The 26,520-nt window shown below is 32.4% G+C and overlaps 1 protein-coding gene across 1 annotated transcript in view; it reads right to left on the bottom strand.

Annotated features, from left to right (window-relative positions):
* LOC108740575 (plectin) overlaps positions 1-26,520 on the bottom strand; it is an 87,317-nt gene that overhangs the window by 44,015 nt on the left and 16,782 nt on the right. The window contains exon 3 of the mRNA XM_025975651.1: positions 20,678-20,739. Coding sequence (XP_025831436.1) covers positions 20,678-20,739 — 62 coding nt within the window. The remainder of the gene's footprint in view (positions 1-20,677; positions 20,740-26,520) is intronic.

The following is a 26,520-nucleotide window of genomic DNA, read 5'->3' as shown; positions in this document are numbered from 1 at the left end:
AATGTTTTTTGTTGAGGTTCGATTAAAACAATATATCTTTTCTCAACGGGTGTACTGCTGTACCACATATATAAATACCTGATCGAAGGACCACCGTATAAATAAGACACGGAACTGTAAAATGTATATGTACATTTATTTACACTTTTACATAAGTAACAACTGATTATGAGAATTGTTCTCAGCTGAGTCTACCTTAGACTCTGGAAACTCAAAGTGGAGTTTTTAGTTGAAATGTTTTAGAACGAATCGAATCTTCGACTTCGACTTCGACTACGACTCCTTATTTTTTTGACAAATTTTAGTATTTATGTTACCCTTCTGATGGAAGGGGCAACAACCAGAATTGTGTGTACTAACACACACACACAAACAAATTATGCCTGGTCCTAAGAAATTCAATAGAACTACAAACTAGGTATTTATAATATTGAATAGTGATTGAAAATTCCAAATGACTAATAGGTAGGTATACAGGAATGAGAGGTACAAAAGAGGTAATAAAACTATTTACAATGGGGGTAAGAAATATATACAGATTATGGGGTTTTTCTTAGGACCAACTTACGACTAATAGCCTATAATAATGTAATGCCTACTGCTTGATCAAATAAATGTTATGATTATAAGTTTAAAATATTTACAAATATCGGCAATAGTCTTTTGCGCCGAAACAATCAGTTTCGAAGGACAAGTAACGTAAAATAATTTGATGCATAAATAAATATTAATAATGCGTAATTTACTTGAGAAATTATGTATTTTCTACATAAAAAGGATAGGGTAAACCTTTTGTAGAAAATCGGTCTCTTTCTATCATTAAAAGTAAAATTCTAAAATATTAACGTATAAAAACAGTATTTGCTCTTCAATTAAAGCTATTACTATTTTGAATATGATATTTTTGTTGCCAAAAAAGGCAAATGGAAAATACCATTCTACTTAAAACAGTTGAATAACCAATTTCTGATAAATAAGAAAGCAATTGAGATAAAGCTAGCAAGCGATAGGTATTTATGTGTAGGACGAGATTAATAAATTGATGACCAATCAAGTGCTACGTGATTATATCATTAGACAAAAAATTTCGAATCCTTTTCAGCATATTACCGTATAAAATCACTAACTTATAAGTGTGCTTTTAGTTTAAAAGCATTCGAACATCCCAAAAGAAACTTCGCATATTAATAGTTAATACGTATGTTAATGAAGTAAATTGGCATTTGTAATGATTCTACATAACCATCAAACTTTTTAAAGTGGGCATTTTACAAAGAATTTACACAGTGAGTTCTATGGGGTANACGTGATTATATTATTAGACAAGAAATTTCGAATCCTTCTCGGCATATTACCGTGTAAAATCACTAACTTATAAGAGTGCTTTTAGTTTAAAAGCATTCGTTTATCCCAAAAGAAACTTCGCATATTAATAGTTAATACGTATGTTAATGAAGTAAATTGGCATTTGTAATGATTCTACATAACCATCAAACTTTTTAAAGTGGGCATTTTACAAAGAATTTACACAGTGAGTTCTATGGGGTAAAACTACACTTTCTATTATTAATATCACAATTAAGGACGATATTTTATTGCATCAATGAAATGCTAAGGTAGTTGCGATAATAACTTGAGGGTTGGTTTCTTTGAATTTTGGAAGTAATTATTTTATAAAATGTAATCATGATCATGTACATGGTGGGAAAATTTTGACATTTGTATAGGACAACTCGGTAACTATAGAAGATACAAAAAAATTAATTGTGGTTTCTCGATCTCCTTTTTTAGACAAATTTATTGATGCTTCCAAAAACTTGCTATCGTCTTTTGTTTTCGAGTTACAAAGTCCAAAAATTTTCAGTTTTGGTTACATGTCTATATCTTGGTTGTTTGTAACAATACAAAAAAAACATTTACGTTTTTTACATAGAATACGATGGTGTGGGAAAATTAAAAAAAAATCATGTTTCGAGTTATGACATAAACTTGTATTTTTTTAAATGGGAACCATAGTTGGCTATGCTTTAGTTAAAAAAATTATTTGCTCCTCTTTTTAAATGTATATAATATGTGGGATGGCATTCGATGGGTAAGCTTTTAATTAATAAATAATATTTTGGTAGTTTATCCCGTTGCATTTTTTACATAGGTTTCTACAGGTGTCTGTGATGTATATGATAGTGATCATCCGTTGATCATTTTAAAGATCTATTTTTCCCTAGTAATATCTATTATCTGGAAAGATGAAGCCCACATTAACAGTGCCCGAATTTTCTGGTAACAAGCAACCCTCATCATACCGCCGACGTTAGATATCTTTTAACTTTTCACCTACAACAACAACATTTTAATGGCCAACAATACTATAACATTTTGGACCAGCATATTATTGAGGAGTTTATGGAAAATTTATCATTATTTGAAGAAAATTTTTTTCAACAAGATGGCGCACTTCCTTATAATACGAAAGCCGTTTCGGGATTATTAAACATAAATTTCTAATTGGATAGGAAATCATAGATTAATAAGGCGGCTTCCATGATCACCCGACTTATCGCCCATACAAATGTCGAAACTTGCCCACCCTGTACACTACTGAGAGATTAGAAAACTACACACTTTTAAAGAAATTACTCTTGTAAAAAAAAATAGTAAGTAAATGTATGAGCTTGATATGCAATACGAGGTCTGTTCAAAAAAGTATCGAGAATTTTGAATTTCCGCGGGTTACGTTTACTCGATTATTTTTGTGGCGTCATGTTGGTACTCATGTCTCTCGCTTATACCGACATGTTGAATGTTAAGTTAATTTTTGACTGTTGCCTTGCTTGCAAGTGTTTTAGCTCGTCTTCGATTTTGCCTATTCCAAAAAATGGATCAAAAGAATATGTATCAAATTTTGCGTGAAAAACAAAATTAAATGAGCATACGCATTCCGAATGTCGACTATGGCATATGGTGCAGCTACCTTAGACCGAAGCAACGGTACAAAATGTTCTCAGAGGGCCAAGAAAATGTGAACGACGAAGAAGGTGCCGGACGCCCGAGCAAGTCAATAACAGGCGAAAACATTGATGAGGTGAAGAAAATCGTATTGGCTTATCGTCAAATCACCGGTAAAGAAGTTGCCGAGGACCTAAATATATCGATTGGCTGCTGCCATACGATTTTTACCAATGATTTGGATATGAAACCGGATGCCGCGAAATTCGTACATAAAACAGCATCGCATTAACATTGTTAAGGAGCTATTGAGACTCCGTCCGCGACGACCCAAATTTGCTTCAGAGAGTAACGTGGAAACCAAAGCTCAATCATCCCAATGGAACCTGCCGCACCAGCCAAGACCGAAAAACGTTAGGTCGAATGTGAAGGTTTCGCTTACAGTTTTCTTCGACTGCAGGGGCGTGGTCCCTCACGAGTTCTTACCACAGGGCAGAACGGTTATACCGTAATAAGGTAAAGTTTCTACTTGCAAGTTGTGCGCAATTTGCGCGAAGCAATCCGCCAGAAACGCCCGGATTTATGGAAGAACAAAAATTGACTTTTGTATCATGATAATGCTTCTGCACACACATTGTTGTTGTGTGTGAAGTTTTGGCCAAAAACAACACACTAATAATGCAGCAGCCACCGTGTTCACCAGATCTGACCCCCTGTGACTTTTTCTTGTTTCCGAAACTGAAGAGGCCTATGAAAAGCCGGAGGAGCTGAACAAGATCACAAAAAATGATTTTTTGAAGTGCTTCGAGGATTAGAAAAAACGTTGGCACAAGTGTATAATATCTGTGAGGATTACTTTGAAGGGGACAAAGTAGATATTTATGAATAAATAATTTTTAAAAAAACACAAAATTCGCGATATTTTTTTAAAAGATCTCGTATTTAGTGATATGCAAAATCAGCTTTGGTCTTGCAGTCTTTATGTGAGCACCACCAAGATCAAGACAGAAAGGACAAGACCAAGACTAAAACCAAGATAGAATATACAAAACCAAGGCCAAATACGCAAGACTTAATAAAAAATTATTACTTCCGGTGGATTTATGAGCTAAACTATTTGAAGCAACTTTAATATGTTGTTTTTTTGGAAGAAAACATTTTTTGTATTTGGAATTTTCAGTTTACTTTACTACACCAAATATAAATAAGAAACTTTACCACATATTATTATTCTATTATATTCTACTATATTATATTTTAATCTGATTGAATTTAACACCACAAAACCCTATGTTTATTCCACTTGCTAAAATTTAACAAATCCTAAACGTTGATATTAATACTTTTTCTCTGACAAGTAAATGAAAATATTCCCTGACCCTTCTTTGACATAAAAAAAAAGAAAACGTCCTAAGTCCTTGATTAAAAACTTTCAATAAAATAAATTAAGTAAGCACTCGGACTGTTTCACAAAATTGATAGGTAAATTCTACGTAAAGTTTGCCTTATTAGGATACCAGCAGAAGCTACTATACCGTATGTATACATTTATATACATATACATAACATGTCATCTCATAATATCCTCGTAAGGTGGAAGTACCCAGAATTTATTATTTGTGAAATAATACAAATGTTTTATTCATTTATTTTGTCTTTTCTAATATTAGTAATTCATTTATTTAGCAATTTCAGGTTTTTCAGGTTAATTGACACCCTGTACATCGACAGATGTCTCGTAATTGTAAGGACTGCATTTCATACATAAGGCTTCCCTATGCGTCCATATAATTCATTATATTGGGTGTCTCAGAAGTCGCGCACCCAATTGTTGGGATCGAAAGAGAAAAAAATTCTGAGCCCAAAAATCCATGCTTGAAATTTTTTTGTAAAGTAGATAATTAGTAATTAATTAATGAAAGTAACCAATCAGAAGCGCGCTACAGAAGAATAAAAAGTGAGTGGGAAGGTGGTAGGGGACGCGAGAGTGAGACGCTAGTGATGCACTCGGCTCCTCACGTAGTAGAAGGGATAGGCGTACGTGAGACTGGCTGCATGTGTGAGTCCGTGTACAAGTGTAAGCTAGTGTCAGTGCGTCGATAACAATGGGCGTATGAATGTGCGTGAGGAAATTTTTATTTTTTTATTACAGGCTCAAAATTTGACAGAATTCGACGGGAAAAGCTGTAGAATTCATTAAAATTATTTGAGATAAATTGAAAAATTAAAAAGTTCATCGAAAAAGATGACGGATTGGGCAACACTGAATTTATTTACTAAATAATTGTTAAAATTCTGAGCCTCGCTACAAATTTTTCTGAATCAATTATTACTCTGACAATTTGGGATGAGAAATACATCCAGTAACTGTCGGCTAGAGTTTATGCCTCTAAGCCTTGCGACTATTTTTTTTTTCAATTAATTATTACTCCGATAAAAACAAACAATTTAGTAACTGTCGGCCGGAGTATCCGCCGCTGAGCCTCGATACTAATTTTTTGAAATTAATTATTATTCCAGTAATTTTAAAGAAAAAAAACATTCAGTAACTACCAGTCAGAGTTTCTACCGTCTGAGCCTTGCTACCAATTTTTTTTTAACAATTATTTAGTAAATAAATTCAGTGTTGCCCAATCCGTCATCTTTTTCGATGAACTTTTTAATTTTTCAATTTATCTCAAATAATTTTAATGAATTCTACAGCTTTTCCCGTCGAATTCTGTCAAATTTTGAGCCTGTAATAAAAAAATAAAAATTTCCTCACGCACATTCATACGCGCATTGTTATCGACGCACTGACACTAGCTTACACTTGTACACGGACTCACACATGCAGCCAGTCTCACGTACGCCTATCCCTTCTACTACGTGAGGAGCCGAGTGCATCACTAGCGTCTCACTCTCGCGTCCCCTACCACCTTCCCACTCACTTTTTATTCTTCTGTAGCGCGCTTCTGATTGGTTACTTTCATTAATTAATTACTAATTATCTACTTTACAAAAAAATTTCAAGCATGGATTTTTGGGCTCAGAATTTTTTTCTCTTTCGATCCCAACAATTGGGTGCGCGACTTCTGAGACACCCAGTATATCCTAATATTTCTATTTTTAAAAGAAAGGTAAAAGAAAAGGTGAGAAAATAATTATGCATTTACGGAAATATGTTAAGTAATTTACAGATGATGCTTTCTCCTATTAGAATTCAGAGTTTCTTTCACAGAGGTCATATTTTATGTTATAAGTGCTATCAGCAAACTGGTTCTTGGGAGTCAGGACAGATGCGAACCTTGACAAAAGCGGTACAAAAATTTCAATTTTTTAATTTATCTGCGAATGTGCTAATATGCTATAAATTTTAAAGAGACACAAAAATGTAATAATTATTAATTTACAAATAAAACATGACAATGAATAATAATACTTCATCTATTTCAATTTTTGTACATGTCAGGTTGCTAAACATTTTGTTAATTTTTGTTGTTTCTTGGTAACTTGGTACTGCTTCTTGTTTTAAACGTTCAATGAGTTTGGAAATGTTTGAGTGTGGTCTATTAATAAGAATATTAAGGTGATCATTCCATCCCTCGACCAAGTTATTATTGTTTCTATATCGTTGTCTGTTATGATTCCACACTGCTGGCACTGGTATGCATATTTTCTAGCCATTCATTTACATTTAATGTTATTCACCAAAAGCCCGTATAATGTGGTAAATTGCCAAAGAAGATGGTTGCATTCTATGTTATGTTAGCGTTCATAATACCTTGTTTAAATGCATAATATAACGAAGATATAAACCAAAAACAACAATAATTCCCTTATTTGTGCATTAAAAACTTGTAGTGACGTTAAAATAATTTACGGAATTTAAGCTTAACTTCTTAATCTTCACCAAAAATGAAAAAATATATTTCCTGGCTTATTATTTTGCGAAACATAATCAAACTTTGTTAAATTGCAATTCTGCTTTTGTCCTCAACCCTTTCGTTTACCTGCCACAACTGTAATCAAATTGATATCTGTTGTAGGTGTATTAGGTTCGCTTTTGTTCATGATTTCTAGTTTGTTCTAGTTGTTCTAGTGATGATGATGATGATGATGATAATGATGAAGCACAATAAAAGTTATACAATGGACATTATTATGATTGAAAAATTGCTACTAACAAAATTCAATAAGACCAACACTTTCTTAATAAAATATGTTTTAAAGCTTATCAGCGCACATCCCTATCGAAGATTTATGGTATTCGTTGCCCAAAAATCCCTGTGTATAAGTAATATAATCTGTTTAAGAATTTCATAACTATAGGGTTGTTCGGAAAGTCATTTCGTTTTTTTTGTGGAAATGAAAGACAGTTTTCGTATAATAAACAAATACTTTATTAAATTATATATTGACCGTTCTGGTCCAACACCTTTTGTCATCTTTCTGGTAGTAGCATAATTCCACGCTCATAAAATTTTTGGTCTTTGCTGGCAAAAAACTGATCGAGGAGGTTTTTGACCTCCTCATTTGAGGTGAAGGTTTTACCGTCTAAAAAATTTTGGAGTGACCGGAACAAATAATAATCCGATGGTGCCAGGTCTGGAGAATATGGTGGGTGTAGCATTGTATCCCATTCAAGCTGTAAAAGCTTTTGGCGAGTGACCAAACTTGTGTGAGGTCTCGCGTTGTCTTGGTGAAACACTACACCTTTCCTGTTGATTAGTTCTGACCTTTTCTGTTGAAGTGCATCATTCAGTTTGTCCAGCTGATGACAGTAGACTTCCGAATTAATCGTTGTGTTATCCGGTAAAAGCTCAAAAAAAACGATTCCTTTAAAATCCCACCAAACAGACAGCATCACCTTTTTTTGGTGAATATCGGCTTTGGAAATGGTTTGAGCCGGTTCATCTTTTTTGCTCCATGACCTCTTGCGTTTGACGTTGTTGTATACAACCCATTTTTCGTCCCCAGTGATGATGCGCTTCAAAAACGGATCATTTTCGTGACGTTTGAGAAGCGAATCGCAGACGTCAATGCGGCGACACAGATTTCTCTCTGTGAGAACATGGGGAACCCATACATCGAGCTTCGAGGATAATCCCAGGCCTTTCAAGTGGTCATAAACTGTTGAATTTGATAAATTTAACCTCAATCCGATCTCACGTGTTGTTATTCGCCGGTTCACATCAACTAATGCCTTTATCGCGTCTTTATCAGCTTCAACCGGCCTTCCCGAACGTGGTGCATCTTCGACATCAAAATTGCCGGATCGAAATTTAGCGAACCAGTTCTGGCACTGGCGTACTGTCAACACACCTTCTCTGACTATTTCTTTAATTAAATTCGTTTGTAGAGAGAAATGCGAGCTCATGACAAAGTCGCCTATTTATTGTTTTTATATAACTACTTAGTACAGACATTTATAATTTCAAAGTACTCTCCCTAAAAAGTATATTTATTTAATTATTATTAATAGCAGTAAATATCAGTAGATGGTAATTGACAATATACATAGGTATGTATTGCCATTATTATACATCAACTTTGTTGTAAGGGACATCTTTAATTTAGCCAGAGTAATACATCGAAAGTCGTGGTGTGCCGATGAGAACTAATAAATTTTGATAAATTGCTGATAAAGAACTTAACCACCTTTATTATTATAAATTGTAGGCATCAGAGAAGTAGGTGATTTCTGTAAATTTCACAAATCAATAGTAATTTTAGACCCTAGGCATATAGATGTTTATAATAATCATTACTCAAAAATGTATTTCATTCATATGTTAAGCGTTTTTTTATCCCTTTTAAAATCTGAGATCTTGTAAATGCATACCTAATATTCAGGATGAATGTCCATCTTATTAAACAGAACGAGAGAAATAAAAAAATTAAATGTAGAGAAACATGAGTACTATGCTTCATTTCTTACTTCAATTGATGTATATTAAAGAAGAGTCAAGGTCAGTAAGGGTATAATGTTTTATTTTTCCCGAAGATCCAACACCAAAATTTCGCTCCTAGTTATGGGACTTTAAGGTAAGTTCTGTTCCCATTTCATATGAATGTGTTCAAATCTTGATAATTTATTTGAATAATTCGTACATGTTCTTGAATTAATATCTCATCATCACCATCATCATAAGGTCGTCAGTCCTAAGACTGGTTGGACACGTACCTCCACTTTTTCTTATCCTGAGCTAAACTTCGCATTTCCCTAAAACTAGAACAGCCCACATCCTTAACTATTTGCGAACAGTAATCTAATCTAGGTCTACCTCTACCCCTCCTAACTCCTGTTTCTGCCTCTAATATGTCTCTGACTAGACCTTCATGCCTGAGAAGGTGTCCTACCAACCTATCTCGCCTATTTTTTATTGACTTCCATAGAGTCCTCTGTTCTCCTATTCTTTCCAATACCTCTTCATTTCTAACCTTTTCTACCCACGATATCCTCATCATCCGCCTATAACACCACATTTCGAACGCTTCTAACCTTTTCTTTTCCGCCGCTCCCACTGTCCATGTTTCGCACCCGTACAACGCCGTGCTCCAAACATACACCTTTAACAACCTTTTTCGAATTTCTAAATTAACCGTTCGCGAGCATAGAAGTGACTTCTTTTTATTAAAGGCGACACGACCCTGCGCTATCCTCTGCTTTATATCCCTACTACTCCTTCTGTCCTGACTTATCTGACTTCCTATATATCTAAAATCAGCCACTTCTTCTAATTTTTCGTCTCCTATCTTTATATTCGCTCTTTCCTTACTTTTTCTTCCCATGCATACCAGTGTTTTAGTTTTACTTTTATTTATTTTCATACAGTACTGACCTGTCAGTACCGCTTCCATTTTATTTAAAACTATCTCTAGTTCCTCCTTGCTAGATGCTAATACTGCTATATCAGCTGCAAATCTAAGCATACTAATCTTTTGCTTCTGTATATCTATCTCTACAGTTGTACTGTCTTTAATGATGTTGATGGCCTCTTCGATGTATAGATTAAAAAGTAGTGGTGACAAAAAAAAGATTTGTTTATTATTAAATAATATTAAAATTATTTTAATCTCAAACTTATAAAAATATGTTAGTGAAATAAACGTGATTTTAGGCTATAACTAAGACTACATGATTGCCTTTTTACTCCTATACAGTTAACAATTTTGGAACAGTACTAGGATAAAATTCAGGAAACCGTACTTAGTGATTCACTTATGCGAAACTTCAATTCAATTATTATTTTTACGTTCTGTGCATACAATATCTAAAAATACCTATTTAACGATGTAAGAAAATCATTTCCAGCTATTGTAGGAGCACATATGCATTTCTCAGACACGTACATAAATTCTCTTTGTTGTGACGGTGCACATATGTCATTGACATTAAGCAAATATAGACGGTATTATTAGAATGGCGGTTCTGCTATAACTCAAAAGTAAATAACTGATTTTCTAATAAATAATAGGAATGCCTCATGTTATTCTTTATTACGTTATTGTCGAGGATAGATCGAAAATGAAGTTATTTAAACACACATTTAACAAAAAAAATTACTTAACATATATATAATGTATGTAGTAAGTTATGCAATTAAAGTAGTATATAGAAACGATCTGTAAAATCTCGGCCACATCCGAATTGCATCTCAAAGTTATAATTCTTACCTGATCAAAAAAAGGGTACCATCCGAATTGCATCCGGCATATTATGCATTTATTTTATATATTCTTTAAAAATAAATAAATCAAAACTGCTTCGACAATTACTCTACGAAATTTAATATCAATTGTAAATTAAGGATGTTTGACGAGACAAATCAAAATTTGGAAGAACGTTCCTCATTCAATTCTAAAACTCCTGTAAAAGTTACAAATCGATTCACTAAGCAGTTAAAAAGTTATTGAAATTTTACAAAATTGTAATTTTACACGTCATTTTATGAAGATTCGTTAACCGAACAGATTAAATTTATTTTTATTAACAGAAAAAAAGCTACCAGAAATTTCAAACTTTTATAATAAGTAACTTGAACTCTGGAGAATCACTTTAGCGTAAGGTTATTCAAATTCACTAAATGGTTATCGAGGAAAAAATGAAAAATTAGCTGAAAATCTCGTTTTTACTTGATAATATAATGATAATATTTATAATTGTCTGAAATAAATGCAATTTTAAAGTTTTAATTATTATTTAAACATATTAAAAAGTTTTACGCTCATTATTAATAGAGATTGAAACTAAATATTTTTTTGTTTCGAAGTTGAAATCAAGGCATATTCACTGCCAAAAGTCAGTTAAAAATTTTCCATATTATTCGTTATTTCTTATTTTATTCAATGTTTTTGATCAAATTCCAAATTTTATTTCAAACCGTATACTTTTTTTAGTATAGATAATATTTATTTACCTTAGGATATGTTGCAAAACCTAATTAATCACGAATTTCTAATTTTATGTACTCTTGTCTCCGATTGTACCTCCCAAACATCCTTAAAGGTATTTATTGCCGATAAGAGAATTATATTTCGAGTAAAAAGATTCGTACGCATTTGTAGTTCTTTGCAAATTCCAAATGCTCTGTCCAAATACAGTGGTCCCTTAGTTGTCGTTATACCCGAAATCCACTGTATGTGGTAGAAACGTAAAATTTTCATTAATATAAAATTCCACAAGATAGTCGCAGAATTTGGTTAATTTTTCATTTTCTGATTCTATTTTTGTCAAGTGAAAAGCGTAAACTTCTCCAACATTTTTTGGGTGTAGAAATGCTAAACCAAACATACAAATCAAAAAAAAATTTTTTAATAGCAGCAATGCATGTCATTACCTATTAGCAACTCTATTAAATATACCGCAGGTGCAATTCGGATGGTTTAAAATTTACCTGCTTTAAATGGGATGTAATTTGGATAGAACGAAATCTCTACAATCTTTAAACGTCATTCTTAACGAGATATCATTTTATTTTACAAAAGCTGTATATTTAATGAAACAGTTTTAATCAACGGCCAGATTTTTATACAATTAAATTTTAAAAATACACTTAAATGCCGTATATTATCAGTAGGCAGTCTTCAAAAACTTAAGCAAAAAATGTTTGTTTGACCAGTTATTACACTCACGTAATATTTAGTAAGTACGTACAGAAATTCGGTTAGAGCATTGATAATCATAAGTATACAATATCTATATAAGTTATAAGTGTATATAGTTAGGACGTTCGAAATTCAACTTATTAACTAGAGTAAAGCGGTTGCTAACAGAACGGCTACTTTTACTCACGACAGACGATATACGGATTATGAAGAAAAGAGATGTCAATAGGAATTGCAGCGGACATTAATAAAGCAAAAGGAATAACATTAAACCAATTGATGTGTAACAGAAAGAGACGCATACAAGCAGAATTTGAGCATGTTGCCAGCATAGGACTTTAAGGAATGCTCAACATTCTGAGGAATTTGGGAAAGCAAGACGCTTGATTAAAGATATAATTCCAACCAGGTAGTTAAGTTATAAAGCCGACCCTGATCTTCTGCGTACCTAAGCAACCAATAACCGCTGCACTGCTTACTGATATTCGGTTATCTCTTTTCATGTCGTTTGTTTTCCTCATGAAACATTTCCTAACTTAACAAGGGCGTGTTCAAAACGCAGCAAACGACTACAATCCAAAGTGGGAACAAGAAAGTACAGGCCTGACGCTGGAAGCTGGCGGAAATTTTAAAATGGCGTGGATGCGCGGTGGAAAAAGTAGGCAGTTTTAGGTATAAAGATTGCAGCGCTCATTCTTCAGTATTCCTATCAGGAGCGTAGATTAAATATTTAAAAATAGTGATCAGTGAGCAAGTAATAGACAGACAAACAGAAGAACTAATTGTTGATGTTGGTGACAGTGATAGAGATTCCCATGATGAGAGTGAATGTGAAAACTAACTATAAAACAAAAGCAATAGGTTAATTTTTTCTTTTTGATAAGTCATGTTTTTACATTATTTTCTAGTACGCTGCTGTCCTATCTGTATTAATACATTAATTTACGTCTACTGAAAGCTTATTTGTGTATTGGTTCCAGTGACTTACCCAAATAGGTCATAAATGGGCAAGTACCTGCGCGACCGCTCGCCAGCTTCCTTCGTCAGACCTGTAGATACGTCCATTCTCACAGATAATTTATTACGGACTTTGCTAATTTTGAATGTCCAAACTATATCCGTGCAACTCTGGTAATATCAGTAGGTATAGCCATATTTCAGTTGTCAGTCTGCACTAAGCTTTATCCCAGATTGACCAAACCAAGCATGGTAAATGCCCGATTTATCACTTCCGCCTAGGCCTGTTTGGCAAGCTTGGTCTACGACTGGGCAGCCAACGCCAACATCAATAAACAATATTAATTATACCTGCTTTTATAGTATAGTGTTTAAAAGGTTGATTGAATTATTGATTTTTATGGTCCATCACCTATTGATGAAGTTAGTTAATGAAACATTTCACTTTTTTTTTCTTTCAACGTATCCTTTTGTCAAAAATTATTTTCATAAATTTTTTTAGTAATTTTGTATTTTTTTGTTGAGACTGGTAACTGTTTATATTACAACGGCGACGTGTAGCCGTGAGTTAGCTTAATAAACAGTCATGGATGGAAAATCATAAATCTATTAGATATGTGTTCGATAGTCGCCGATAGACTTTGTTTAGTCTGTAAGAAAACGGTTATTCATATAGAAATAACATGTACGGAAATACTTAAGCAGTCTTTAGTTTTTAGTCTTGGTTCAGCTCTCATTTTGTGAACAGCACATGTACTTATCAATTAAATTATCCTAAGTAAACTACTGTTTCCATTTTTTCATCGCAACTCTGACATTTTTTCGCGATAAATTAAAAAATTATCCATTTTAGGAGTTTTTTACGAAAATACTTTTTTGCAAGAAATTTCCATCGAAAACCTTATTGAAGAAATTCTTTTCCTGTTTTTAGTATCAAAAACACTTTTTTTAGTAATTCGTCCATAACTTCCTTCTGAGGTATTTATACAGAAATTTTCATGAAAAGGTACAAATTTTGCTACTTGAGCTCTGCACGACCACCAGTTACCAAGATCATCATCATCATCATCATCATCATAAGGTCGTCAGTCCAAAGACTGGTTGGACACGCACCTCCACTCTTTCCTATCTTGAGGTACGCTACTCTTCGCATTTCCCTAACACTAGAACAACCCACGTCCTTAACTATTTGCGAACAGTAATCTAATCTAGGTCTACCTCTACTCCTCCTAACTCCTGTTTCTGCCTCTAATGTGTCTCTGACTAGACCTTCATGTCTGAGAAGGTGTCCTACTAATCTATCTCGGCTATTTCTTACTGATTACCATAGAGTTCTCTGTTCTCCTATTCTTTCTACTACCTCTTCATTTCTAATCTTTTCTATCCAGGTTATCCTCATCATGCGCCTATAACACCACATTTCGACCGTCTCTAACCTTTTCATTTCCGCCGCGCCCCCTGTCCATGTTTCGCACCCGTAGAACGGCGCGCTCCAAACATACACCTTTAACAGCCTTTTTCGAATTTCTAAATTAACCGTTCGCGCGCATAGAAGTGACTTCTTTTTATTAATGGCGGCATGGCCCTGCGCTATCCTCTGCTTTATAACCCTACTACTCCTTTCGTCTTGACTTATCTGACTTCCTAGATATTTAAAATCAGCCACTTCTTCTAATTTTTCGTCTCTTATCTTTATATTCGCTCTTTCCCTACTTTTTCTTCCTTTGCATACCAGTATTTTAGTTTTATTTTTATTTATTTTCATACAATATTGTTTCGTCAGTACCGCTTCCATTTTATTTAAAGCTATTTCTAAGTCCTCGTTGCTAGATGCTAATATTGCTATCATCTGCAAATCTAAGCATACTAATCTTTTGCCCCTGTATCTAGGTAGGTACAGCGGGAAATTCAAAGACCCAAAAAAAAAATAATAATCGAACTGTTGTTCATTATGTTGTCTTACAACAAATGTTTATTTGTGTTAAGTTAACAGGTATCCGGTTATTTCAAATAATAAATTAAATTAAATTTTTAAATTGTACACGGAGAAAATGAAAAAGGAAAATTTATCTAAATATTAAAGCGATATTTACAATTTATCCCACTAACTTGTTTCTTCGTAAACGAAAATAATAACAATTTCAATTTGGATCCGAATTTGTAAAAATAAAATCCCAGCAGAAATAAATTTACTAGGTATTTTAGTTGATATTACAAATTAAATTGTACTAATTAAGAAACTTGAAATAATTTTTAAAAAAGTATGTCACAACTGAGATTATCAAAAGTTATCTAATAAATTCTACGGCAAATTCAGTCATTTACAATCGAAAATTTTAATTTTTGCTTTGCCATAAAAATTTAATTTTCTCCGTGTAGGTAGGTACAGTTCAACCACAAACATGAATTAGAGTGTAAACTTTTTGTAACGAAATTCAAGAGACCGAGCATTTTTTTGTTATAGAGAGTTTTCGTTATGTCGATTGTCACACTTTTTAGTCAACACAACGCTTTTTTTATTGACCATGTTAACAATTTCAAAGTTGGTTTACGACTGATACGAGTAATGCCAGAAGTGTGTGTCTAAGTGTGTTTAGTCACTGGGGCCAACATTCCTAAAGACAATGTAATCCAAGACTAATGTTACACGTGTTCTAGGCAATTAACAAAAACAAAAGCAAGCAAGTAAATGTATTTCTTCGTAACAGAGAATGCGGTTGTGCTACAAAGAGTGTTGCAATGTATGGGTTTTAAGGTATACGAACTAAATTCAACTAATTTCTACCTTATAGGAAGTTTTAGATGTTATAAATAGTTTACACTGTACTTCTTATATCAGTTCGTTGTAAAGAATTAATTTTCATTTGAAAATGTTAACAACAATATTTGTAAATATAAGTTATCACGGAATTATTTTTTTTTTGAAAAATAAGTATGTAAGAGCAAATATGGTTCAATATGGCAAAAATGGGTCAATTTTAAATAAGAATATCTTAGTAACCGTCGGTTGTGCACAGCCCAAAAAATCGGCAAAATTTGCGATTTTTCATGAACTATACATAAAATGTATCAAAAGTCATAGAAGTCATGGACGAATACTGAAAAAAAAAAAACGTGACCCATCTTCTTATTTTAAGTATTTTTTGATACAAAAAATTGGAAAAGAATCTTTACAATAAGGTATTTCGATGGGAAATTTAATTTCCTAAAAAAATGTATTCCTATAAAAAATCCTCAATCCATAATTAGTTTAAGTTATCGCGAAAAAAACTAAAAAATTAACTTTTTAGAATAAATTTAAAAAAATGCACCCCAATATATAATAGCATGTGTGTTTTATCATTTTTAGGTGTCAAATTAACATACTCACATGGAGAGAAATATCTGGAAACTTTCCAGCGAGAAAAAATATTGACTTAAGTCGACACGAGAGCTTTCCAGCAGAGCGGGTTTTACGACACAAAATGACACATTTTGCTATAAAAATTTATGCAAAAATGGTTCACTGCTATGAAAATTTTGGGTGTCTCGATAATATAAATAAATACGTATGCTTTCTTGGAAAAGACATTTTTTTTGAAAGTGAGAAAATTCATTTTTCTTGTGACGAAAATGTCGATTGAATATCAACTACCTAGACTACTTCAATGGCTCGTTTTATAATACACAATGAATCCGTAAATAAAGTATATAAATTTACGAAATAATATGTTTAATATTGTTTTTACAAACTACTGTCATGTAACACGGTCATCAGTGTCCCATTTGGAATACGCAAAAGGTTATGTTAAATTAGTTAAATATTTGCATCAAAACATACATACGATAACTTATTAAAAAAAAAATAACTAGGCTAATCTTTACGCTACCTACTGAATATATACTTCCAACTATCGTATTCCAGCTTTTTGTATAACTTGTGTTTCCGTCACGGGAAAACTCCCATTATAAAGTAGGTGCAAGAGATATATATTGAGAAAATTTAATATTAATCCAATGATTTTTGTTAGCCCTATAAACTTTATTAATAAGTATAAGAATTTCTACTGTGTTAGCATGGTAATTTTCGATTGCAAGTCAGAGACACTCAGATTATCATAAAGCATAGTAACTTTTACAAGGTTTTTCCTCTCCGTATAAGAATAAAAACTGATTGGCACAACTCTTTCTTGCTACTATGTACTTGATTTTGGACATATTGAATACACAAACATTTCCCCAAGGGCGCTACTATTCAGTTTGTATCAAAACGGCGGAGTTATAATAATAGTGGATTAATATGCAACATTAATTTGAAATCATTTTTATTTTTTTCGATTTTTTATTTATCCACTACAACCTAAACAACAAGCAACAATTTTTCCCTCATTAATTTGAGGTAGTTTGACGTGGGTAAATAAAAAATCGAAAAAAAAAATGATTTCAAATTAAGAACGGATAAGTTCTTGGTCAATAATTGATCGAAACTAACTGACGACAATAGTGGCAAATTCTATCAAATCTCCGATCTGTATTTGTGTTCTTTAGGTACTTGAAAAATTTTGCAATACTATGCAAAGGGAAAGAGGGTTGTGAATTTTTTGGTGTGGAAATTTGCAAATCGCTTCGTTTAGAAAAAATATTGGTTGGAATTTACGTACACACTACGAGTCGTTCGCTGTTCTAATTTTAGAAGGGATCATAAACTTTGCGGTACGACTGAATGAATTTACGTTTATTTCCGTGTCAACAAATGAACCAAATTAGAAGAAACAAAGAAATCGAGGAAGTGGGATAGACTTCTATTTAGAACGATGTTATTTGCCAAGCAGTTTTTGATTTGCCTCCACATTGTAAATCCAGTTTGACAAGTGAATAAATTCACAAGACTCTCGTCAAACATATCAATCACTTCAGTTAGTAGTACTATATATCAGAATTAGGACAATGCCCGAAACAAATTAGCAGAACTACATAGTTATGAGCATCTAATATTTCCCAAACTCGAAATTTTACTTTTTTACGTCTATCAGTGGGCGTTACAAAAAAAAAAAACAGAAGCAGTTTTGCGGATTTTTAAATGTACTAAACCAGTGTTTCCCAACCTTTTTTCCCTCGCGAACCAAAAGAAAGGTCCGAAAAAAATTGACGAACCTCCTATGTAGTCGTTAATGACAGGTAAAAAAAGCAATAAAATTTGATAGAATATATATTAAAGAATAATTGATTATATTAATCGTGAAACATTTAAATATAACATTAATAAGACTAAAATGATGGCTATAAACTGTGAAAACAAGATAAATTTAGCAAACTGGTTCTTATGTTTTACATTTGGAAAAACACTTAATGGGATATTTGTGGCTATTTGATAGAACAAAGCAATTCAAAGTTAGGCTCAATATCTGACAATTTCAGTCTTAGATCAGGTTCTGCATTTAACGTTTCAGTACTATCATCTCGATTATCATGTCTCGTTTCTAAACGGCTCGTTATTAACCATCGATCCATAATAAAAATATGCTATAATAATAATTAAATTAATAATTATTAAATCATTTACACGAGAACTTGACAGTCACAGTATCACTATCACTCAAGCTTTAAAAGTGCTAAGTCTATGTATTGACGAAAATATTGAAATTTATTATCTGTAGATTTCTTAACAAACAGGCAGCGAACAATCTGTTTTACAGTGGGTGTGTTCTTTAATTTTTGTGTTTTTGTTTTGCTTTTGATTTTAATGGCGTTTTAAAAAATCCGCCATTACAATATTATTTTCACGAACCCCCTCTGCAAACACTGCGAACCCCCAGGGGTTCGCGAACCACCGGTTGGGAATCACTGTACTAAACTATAGTTTGGACACTTCCGATTGACCAGATTAGTTCTGTTTGTTTTATTATACCGGGAAAAAAATGCCAACCACTATATCTTTGATAGAAATTTTTGTACCTAAATTCTTTTCTTTGTTGAATTTGCTAATAAATTTACGAAAATGCAGTTTTCCAGTATTATAAATTTCTCTCCATTGTTTACTGCGTTTCTTTTGTAAAGATTCCATAGGACATTTATTGCAAAAAGTCAATAACGAGATAGAACGAACTGCTAATTAGTTTCATTTTTATAATAAGCCGATACCTTTTGTTTTCATTCTATTATTATTCTTTTTGTAAATGTTTTTAATGCTGTCGTATATACGTAATACAATGACATTTCATAAATATTAAAGATTTAACTGGTACAACAAAAGATATAAATTACTTATTCTGTTCAAACAAAAATAATGGGATTATTGCATTTTTGTTTTATTTCATAAAAATCGAACAATATGGAAACACTGCCAATAATGTCAGCTTCCATTGTTCACCAATAAAACACAAAGAAATGAAATTAATGAAAAATCCATAAAAAACGCTTATTAGCATATCTACATTCTTATTTTTTTTATTTTTGTATAAAAGTTTATAAAAATTAAAGCACATGCAAAATACGAAAATGAAAATCACTTGTTATCAATATTTTTCGTTGCTTGTGCTCTCTTGCAAACCGAAGCTGGTTTTTATAAAAAGAAAAATATCTCAGTTTTTATTGGTCTGTTTTTTTTAACAATTTAGAGGAAAACCGTGCATTTGTAATTCCCGAAGCGATTGCATTAAAATTCGTCATGTTATTTAATTTTGCAAGTAAGCACTTTTCTGCAATTATTTTGCGAGCCCCCTTTAAAAATAACGACATGCTTCTATGTTTCCTGTATTTTGTGAAAATTTATAATATTGGAAAACTACATTTTCTTAATTTTACTAACAATAAGAAGCAACAGACACTTATAGACCTGGAGAAGCAACGTAGAGAAGTAAATATTAGGAAGGGAGTCAGACAGGGATGAACACTGTCACCACTATTTTTTAAACTATATATTGAAGATGCGATCTACATCATTAAAGACAGTACAACTGTAGGGATGGATATACAGGGGCAAAAGATTACTATGCTTAGATTTGTAGATGATATAGAGGTGCTAGCGTCTAGCAAGGAGGAGTCAGAGATAGCTTTAAATAAAATGGAAGCGGTATTAGATTATTAGCTCATGATAGGAAGGAGTGGAGGTGCGTGTCCAACCAGTCTTAGGACTGACGACTTTATGATGATGTGACTTGCAACTATTCGAATAATAGATAATACAGACTAAAAGGTACCCAAATACGCAAAAATATCGTGGTTGGCAATTGTTTTTAAAACACCCTCCGAATTGACTCTTTTTCCTGGCTATATAAACGAACACCTGCCGTCCGAATGCGAAGTGTGGTTATCGCTTCGCTCATCTGTTTATTTCGTTTGTGTTCGTGATATTGCGGATGTTAGAAATATTATTGGTAGATATTTAGATATTTATATAAAACGATTTATCTTTGTAATACTTGGCAGAGCCAAGCAAATGGAAAAGCCAGGCGCTGGTGTACCTACATATATTATTTTTTTCTTACAAAACGACTTGGGGGTTTTATCATTTATTAATAATTTGTTAAGCCACTTCCGGCAGGATTTGCTCATCGTGGGTTGTCGTTTCATGGTTGCACACATTATTTCGATAAACTATCTACATACCTCAATCGATCGGAGTATTAAAACCATGACCCTTGCTATACTAACAATTACTTGAAACAGGTAATAACATGACATAGATATTGAAAATAAAGCTTACCTTTTTGAGATGTTTGTTGACCCATTTTGTGAATGTTTTCTTTTGAATGGCATCTCGTTCATCTAGAAGAAAAAAACGTTTGTAAGCATAAGTCTTAAATTTCAACAAGGTAAACTAATAATTAAGGCGATTCCAGCATTGTATTATATTTAAAAAATTAAACTAAAAGATATTTTGGAAATAGTAAATTAAGTTGTTACAAATACATGGAGTGTAATGGAGAACAATTTTGATTATCATATAAAGTACACAGTACACAATAGAAAAATAATAGAAATTAATTCATACTCCGAAAATTATCCCCACCACAAAAATGTTTCAAATTTCGAACTTTAATCTGCATATATTAAAATATATGGTATAAAGAAGTTTTTGGAAAAGTTAAATATTAAAGAGAAAAAATGGCAAGAGTTTTAATATATGCGCCGAGTTTTTCAGTAATTTGCAAAAACAAACCCGTTTTGTTTCTAATATAATTAGTTTGCAATTGTTTATGTGCTAATTTGAAATTTCATTTTTTTAGGCATCAATCCATCCGAACCAAATCAATCACCTCTCGATCGCTCGGTATCAAAAATTAACATCATTTTGAACTTGTAAAATAGACTACTACCTAGTTAAAACCAGATAAATGTTTATGTTTTCGATACGTTATGTTGGTTATTACACTTGATGACAAATATTATAACTATTAGAATAAGTCATAGTTATTATTTTGTAATTTGTAATATACATATCTGTATTTTATATGGAGTTAGTATGATTTTCTCAGAGCAGATTTTGTGTTTAAAAACTGAAATATCGTTTATGGTTGAATAAACATGTTAGGTACTTTTAATTTTTCATAATAGGGTTCATTTGTTTCAGGGGTATTTGTCCGAATATTATGTTAAAACTATGAATAACTTCTTTAAAGTAGAAAGCGACCTTGCATTAGTTGCAAAATATTTGAAAACAACCGCAACAAAAAAACTATACTCAACTTAGTTCATTCAATGTGACTTTCATTGTTTTGTTGTGATGTTTTATACTTTGACCCAGATAGTTACAGATAATTTACCTGCAAGGATTATTCATTTGTTTTATATTACAACACAAAACGTGCTCTTCAGTTGTCTATATTTAATTACGCAATAGTAATTTTGTTCTTTCCTTCAACAAGTGATGCGATAGATCAATGAATACGCTAAAAAAGTTTTTTAATAGAACAGGACCTCTTATCATTAGATAAAAAAAACTCCGCTTCGTTAACAATAATATGTGTTCAATTCTGTTTAATCAAAGCAATACTAGGGTTAAAAGTATTTTTTTTAAAATACCACAGCCAACGTTTCGTCCAGGTTGCTGGTCTTTTTCAAACAACCACTAACCAGCATTACTACAAACTTTTTGTGTAGATAAAACTCTAAAAACTAACTAACATAACAATTGTTTTAAAAACGTATTGTACGATTAAAATAGTAAATAAATAATTAAAAATCACGTGGTGACACTTATACACAAACACTTTTTTTTGTGTAAGCATATAAATAGTTTGTCCGTTATGGAAATCGAGTGTAGAAGATTTTTCCCGAGTATGTTTTAATTTTCCCTTAAAATAAGTTCCCAAAACGTACAATTGCAACATTACAACTAAAAAATATTTTTTTGTGTTGCAACTACAAATTTCCGGTTTCCGGATTTTTCTCTTTACTATAAACAAGCGACTCGCCTCGACCTCGCACGGGTGCAATGTAGACACTATTGTAGGGTAGTATGGAGTGCTTAATAATATTATGATTATGATTAGTCTATACTACAGGATATCTTCATATATATTATCGAAAAGGTATGAAATTAAGGAAATGAATACAATTCCGAGGCTATATAGGAAATGTATAAAATATTGAATAAAATAATTCGAAATGGTCTGTATTCTGTCAAAACTGATCACGCCGGGATTCGTTTCAACAAGTAGATATCCATATATTTAAATGGACCTTGTTGGAGCATACGTAATCCTAAAATGTAGCATCGTACTACAGAGAGCGTTTACCGCGCCATTTGTAGTATTTTCTTGCATAAAATATTGTTTCAAAGATTTTATAATGCACACATATCCTGGGAAATGTATATATTTCCTACGAATTGTATGAAATTCCGATATTGTACTAGGAAATGTATTCTTCATGTGCGCCGTATTTGTAAATTTGTGTATCGTACCTGCGTTCTGGGAAAGCAGTTACAGAGTTCAAAGAAAAAATAAACTATCCGGATGTTTCCAGAAGGTTTCCGAAAGTAAACAGAAGAGTATTCAAAGGAAGAGACGATCGCCGAGAAGAAGAAGAAATAAATTGACCGTTGCAGAAGTGAATCGGGAAATAAATTGACAGTGATAGCAGTGAAATAAATAGCGCAGTGAATAGTGATATATCAACAGTAGTGTAAATAAATAGAATAATTCATAACCTAAGTTTAGTAATAATTTAATAGTGTTTTTAAGTTCTTTAATAATTAATGTAAATAAATAGTTTCTGTCATTATCAGTCTTAGAAGTTAATTTTGTTAAACCCACGAACATTACAGTAAGTTGTACATACATACATGTATACAGGCCATATTATACAGAAACGTAACACCATTACAAATGGCATCAAGTAGTGTAATAAAATGAACATTTGTAAATGATAAATCGTAAAGGAATGTTATAAAGATAAAATGTATGTATGTATGTATCCTAATAAATGAATGTACTATGTAAAAAGAGACCATTTGTAGTAGTACTTGCGTGTTAAAATGCATTTCATGTAGACACATACATTAAATGATTACATCTCGAATAAAAAAAAAACTAAACCAGACGCAGGCTAATATTTCAGCACACATTGTGATTATTGAGTTCTTGTACTATATGCATAAGTGATGTGAGGTCAGCGCCATACGCGGTGTTCTTTGATAATTTTGCTATCAACAGCATAAAACAGCTACTTATTGAGTGTTTTTGACGACCCGATTAAAGCAGACATGGCTAGGTACGGTGTCTGGTTATGTTCATTCGGCCGACAGAATTTGAAATGCTAGAGTAATTAATTAACACTTTTTCTTATTGCGATGATCAAGTGCCTAACAGTAATAACTCATAAAAGTGTTAGATTTTATTTATATTTCATGTAATGTATACGTGCTGTGGGCTGCAGCACTACGAAAAAACTTTGATATTTATGTATTTTTGTGACCTAATTACTAAAATTTATTAACCGACGTTGATATGCTTGCGTAAAATTGACTTTTCTTGCTAGCTGTGTACTAACGTAAGTCCCCACCAAAGGAATTCTGTGGGTCTTTAGTCGATTTTTGGCGTAATCTCTAAATACTTGACAAAATCCTCAAGCTCCCTATCTACCATTAAAACCAGGATTACCATACCTTTTCCATTCGTTTCGCTGTATATCCGTGTTTTTGTACAAATATCGCATCATATTCGCTCATGTTGTGTTTTACCATCCCGCCTATCTTACTCTCACTTTATATCATTGATATGTTCTTCTACACAGTAATTATATATTCGATCTGATTATTAGATTGTACTATCATTCCTTCAAGCACCATCTATCTATTAAAATTCTTTTAATCATTACAATTTGCTCCTTAGAAAGCCCGATATTTTTACAGTAACTTTTCTGTATCGCACTTTTCAAACAGTATTTAAACTCTGAACTGCCTTCTTAGTTTGTCTTCATCTAACCCTGTCACTTGAAGAACCATTATGCCATACTTTCTTAGGAATTGAGATGTATCGTTAAACCTCTTGGCTCCATACGTATTGTACAACATCACATTGCTCCTCTCATCTTCCCCCGCTGACTATTCTCGCGAAAGGGTTGTCTGGTTGGCTCACTAGCCTGGACTCCTTTTTATTGAACTTCATGTCCCTTAGATTTAAATACGAGGGAGCGTATTTAAGTTCACGGAATAGGGGGTAAGAAGTGAAAATAAAAGTACGAATTTATTTTTCTTTTTCAATATATTCACCTGCTACCATTATATATTTTCCAATCTTTCAATTGCCTTACGTATACCTTCGAAAAAGAATGTTTTGTCTTTGTCTGAATACGTCAAAACTGCATTCTTCACTTCTTCGTCGCTTGAAAATGAAAAATATACCCATTCCGCGAACTTAAAAACGCACCCTCGTAAATTAACATTATCAGCTCTCTCCCTCGCAAAATTTCTGAATCGTTGAATCTCAATTTCCTTTTTTGTATGATCATCATCAAACCGCATATTAGCACCTTTCAGATCACATTTTAACTGACTTCAAAAAAAAAGGAGGTTCTCCATTCGATTGTACTATTTTACGCGATTTCTTTGAAAATTACCAACCGATTGTAATGATTTTTAATGGAAAGTTTCTACCTCAAAGATGGCTCCATTTAAATAGAAGAAAATATTTCAACTTCGTTATTTAGGTTACATCTTTTTAACTTTTTAATTTAGATTTGTCCATAAAAGCAAAGTCAGTTTTTATACGTTAATATCTTGCTCAATTCGAGATAAGTCACGTGTACCTTACAGAGCATTATCCTTGCTGGCTCTTTCTTGATTCTGAACATTTTCAGCAGCGTTTGGATTAGTTAAATTCTTTGTTTATCGGTTCCCTTGAATCAATACATATTATTCCAATAATTTTCCTTGTCTTTTTTTTTTCTTTAAGTCATAATTGCTAAATTTACTTATACATTTTTTCTGAGACATGTCCTCTCAAAGTCTTTGCGTTCCCTTCTTTGGAACCCTTTGGTTTCCTTTCTTTTGCTAAATTACTGCGCACCTTATTAAGCGTTAATTTAGTACCTCTTGCTTCATTATTTATCTTTCTCTACAACTTTTGTTTCACACATGTAAATCTTCTTTTATAATTCATTCTTTTCTCTCACCCACTTTTTATTTTTATAGTTTATCGCCTTCATCAAAATTTTTATTTTTTTCTCGATCCTTTTCACTCTATTTGTATTCCTGATTACTCTTCTCTTATGAAGTCTATCTCTTCTCTAATATCCTCATTCTGCCCAGCAATCGATATCCAACTCCCGCGTCTAATCTGTTGTCTATATATGACCGATTGTCACTATCTTTTTTGAACAATATATCATCGCCTTCTTTCACATTTGTATGTTGGATCATATGCCTTTTGCATACCGTTTTAGTTCTTTTCGTAAGATCAAAGCTATCCTACTACTTTTCGAGTGCACCAGCCTTATCTTCTTTCTTCTTACTATATATTTTCTTTCTGTTCTTCCTCTATAACCTCAAAATCGTTTAATCAAGGTTGACGAATAAAAAGCAAGATCCTTTCAGTAGCTTATATAGTTTATAAGTAAATATACGTTTTAATGAAAATAAACAGAGCTAATTAGGGACGTAAAAAGATTTATTGAAATAAAACCTACACCAACGTTTCGTCTCTGATTTGAGGCTTTTTCAAAATTTCAATACATAGTAAAGGTGTTAAGAAATATTACAAAAGTGTCTAAATTAATGTAATTTTAATATAAACTTACTGTCACAAAATACATACATATGTATGTAAATAATAAATATTACAAGTAGTAAATAGCAAGTAATGAATTTCCTTTTGAATTACCCAAAGTATAAACCATATCTACTAATTATTCTTTCGAAGACAGTGCGTCTTATTTTATTTATAAATATTAATACTATTTTCACAGCTAACTAGATAACCATTACTCAACAATAAATTAATAAACTGACTCGCCAAAATTTTTAATACGGCTAGCGTGATAACACCATATTGACAATTTCAAAAACATTTCAATTTCTCAAAAATTACTGGTCACAGATACCAA

The sequence above is a fragment of the Agrilus planipennis genome, unplaced genomic scaffold (genome assembly GCF_000699045.2).
Source record: "Agrilus planipennis isolate EAB-ADULT unplaced genomic scaffold, Apla_2.0 scaffold184, whole genome shotgun sequence".
NCBI classification, from domain to species: domain Eukaryota; kingdom Metazoa; phylum Arthropoda; class Insecta; order Coleoptera; family Buprestidae; genus Agrilus; species Agrilus planipennis.
The sequence above is the reverse complement of the archived record's forward strand: the minus strand, read 5'-3'. Positions and strand labels throughout refer to the sequence as shown.